The sequence below is a fragment of the Nicotiana tomentosiformis genome, chromosome 8 (genome assembly GCF_000390325.3).
Source record: "Nicotiana tomentosiformis chromosome 8, ASM39032v3, whole genome shotgun sequence".
Lineage (NCBI taxonomy): Eukaryota > Viridiplantae > Streptophyta > Magnoliopsida > Solanales > Solanaceae > Nicotiana > Nicotiana tomentosiformis.
Window position 1 is genome coordinate 78986221 of NC_090819.1, and position 2234 is coordinate 78988454.

At 37.7% G+C, this 2234-nt stretch overlaps 1 protein-coding gene across 1 annotated transcript; it reads right to left on the reverse strand.

Annotated features, from left to right (window-relative positions):
• Positions 1–781: 781 nt before the first annotated feature.
• On the reverse strand, positions 782–2016 carry LOC104113547 (protein OXIDATIVE STRESS 3 LIKE 4). Its single transcript, XM_009623750.4, has 2 exons — positions 1455–2016; positions 782–1335 (listed from the first exon to the last, which is right to left on the reverse strand). Exons 1-2 carry the CDS (start codon positions 1715–1717, stop codon positions 1050–1052), a joined length of 549 nt encoding a protein of 182 aa, XP_009622045.1. The 5' UTR covers positions 1718–2016; the 3' UTR covers positions 782–1049.
• Positions 2017–2234: the final 218 nt, after the last annotated feature.

Below are 2234 nucleotides of genomic sequence, written 5' to 3' on the forward strand. Positions count from 1 at the left end.
CAAATTTGCATTTAGGGTGACATGTGAACTAAAATCGACGGGATTTGCAATTGGTGCTCTCTCGAGGGAGTTCTGAGGCACCTCGATTCCTGGGGCGGCTATGTTGTCGGCTATCTTCAATCTTGCTCGATGTCTGTCTCGTTTGGATTCGATCGCTACAAGCCTCGATCTTGACAGGTACCTCGGTTCTGAACTCGGTTCCTTATCCTCGTGATATGGCCCATTCCGTTACGAGGCCATCCTTCGATGCAAACTCCCGGTTTCGGTCAAATAGTAAAATCGGGTGGGCCCGATTTTAACCGTATACAAGGCCTATTATAGCTTATCAACTATACTTGTTTCCTAGTATTATTTAATACTCCTAATTCTTACTCTTCGCCATAAGTTCTGATTTATTGTTGCTCTTAAAAGCTTATTGTAATATTTCTCGAGACAGTAAAAGTGACCTGATTGGTAAAAAATTCTTACCTGATATTACTTAAACTCTTGCAGAAATTATTGAAGAACCTTGAATTAGAATAGGTGACTTCATAGCAAAATTCACAAAGCATGTGGTGACAAACAACGTTAAAATACCATCGGGGGATAAAAGGTGTTAACATATATATATCCCTCTTTAATTGCAGGCGACACATAAAGGGAAAGGTTATCACGTCGCTCTTCCCATATATCCTCCTGTTTCTTTCAATTTATCTCTTTGATCTCGCTAACTTCTTTTTATATTGAAACTTTTTTCAAACTAATTAGTAACATAAAGTTTGTATATTGTAACAAGGCAATATGATCTTAAACCACTTATTGGCAACACAAAAATCAAAGCCAACAAAGAAATAAAGCTTTGGACGTTATTGTGCCATGTCTCTGATAATTTACATATCCACTTACTTAAAAGAGAAAAGAGAAAGATTAAAAAGAACCTTAAGAGCTTAAAAACGTCACCACAAGTCCACAACCCAAAAGGAAAAAAAATAAAAGAGAAAAGACATTTTTCACACAAAAAACGCTTGATATCATGACGCATTGGTCTAGGTGCATGTAAGAGTGCCGAATCAATTGATAAACGGCTTGGTGGTAGAATTGACGGAGCTAAAACTATTGGTGCTGGTGGATGATTTGAATTCTTGGTCAATGCCAATGTTTGTATTTTCACCATCACTGTGTGTTAAGAGAGGCATTGAACTTGAGCTGCTACTCCATTTATAGAACGATCCCGTGGTCAAACGTCTCCTTTTGTTCAATGGGCTTTCCTCCTTCTCCATCTCTTCCACACATTTCACTTCACCTAAGTTCATGAATGACCTTGATTTTCCTTTGTAAAAACTGGATAATCCTCGCCTAAACAACCAAAGGAAATTAAATGTAATTAAACACCAAGAGACAAGATATACTAAAACACTATCAATTTTTTATTATTAGAGACTCAAATGAAAAAAAGGTTGTAGGAATAAACTGACCTGAAGGGAAGAGCATCTTCCAGAGAGGCCAAACAATTTAGGGATCCTTCAACTGCCTTGCTCTGAGCTTCTTCTCCTTCTTCTTCTCCTTCTTGACCACCATTACTTAACAAACCAATTGATGAACTACCATCACACTGATCAAAAGACAAAGAATCAGCAACTAAACCTTTTTTTTGAACTAAACTTTTCACTTCACAATCAGCGACTACTACTCCAATTTCTTCAGCAAGAAAATCCTTCTTCTCCGGGACAGAAGACATGGTTAATCGGTAGAGTTTCTCTTTCTCTTCTACAATATGACTACTTCCTACTGAAGAGGATTTATTAACATGAAAAGGGGTTTGGTTTTTGCCCTTTTTTGGACGAAGCGGTGGGCTGTTAGGATAGAGCTAGCGGTGGTGAAATAATAAGTGTATAGATGATAGAGGAACAATATGACAAATAGAAAAAGTGAGAAGCTGAATTTAAAGCCATTCTTGACCTAAAGGGAAAGAAAATGGAAGTTGCATAAAGCCACAGAAAGATCGTCGTGTTCTATATATATATACATACATATGTATAGAGAGAAATCTAATTTGGAGGGGGGGGGGGGGGTTGCAAAAAGGAACTGGGGAATTTGGATAGAAGAGGTTTGACACGTTGCATGAAGCGGGGGAGGGTGCCCGTTTCACTCATGTACCTACACTCTAACAAAGAGGAAAAGGAAAAGGTCATTAACTTTTATTAGTAATAATACTGACTCCTACTCAATTTTACTTAACTTTAGAAGGAGATTAT

Coding starts and splice junctions, on each gene's coding strand:
- LOC104113547 (XM_009623750.4), bottom strand. CDS start 1,717: ATGTCTTCTGTCCCGGAGAAGAAGGATTTTCTTGCTGAAGAAATTGGA. Junction 1,336..1,454: donor GAAGATGCTCTTCCCTTCAG/GTCAGTTTATTC, acceptor TTGGTTGTTTAG/GCGAGGATTATCCAGTTTTT.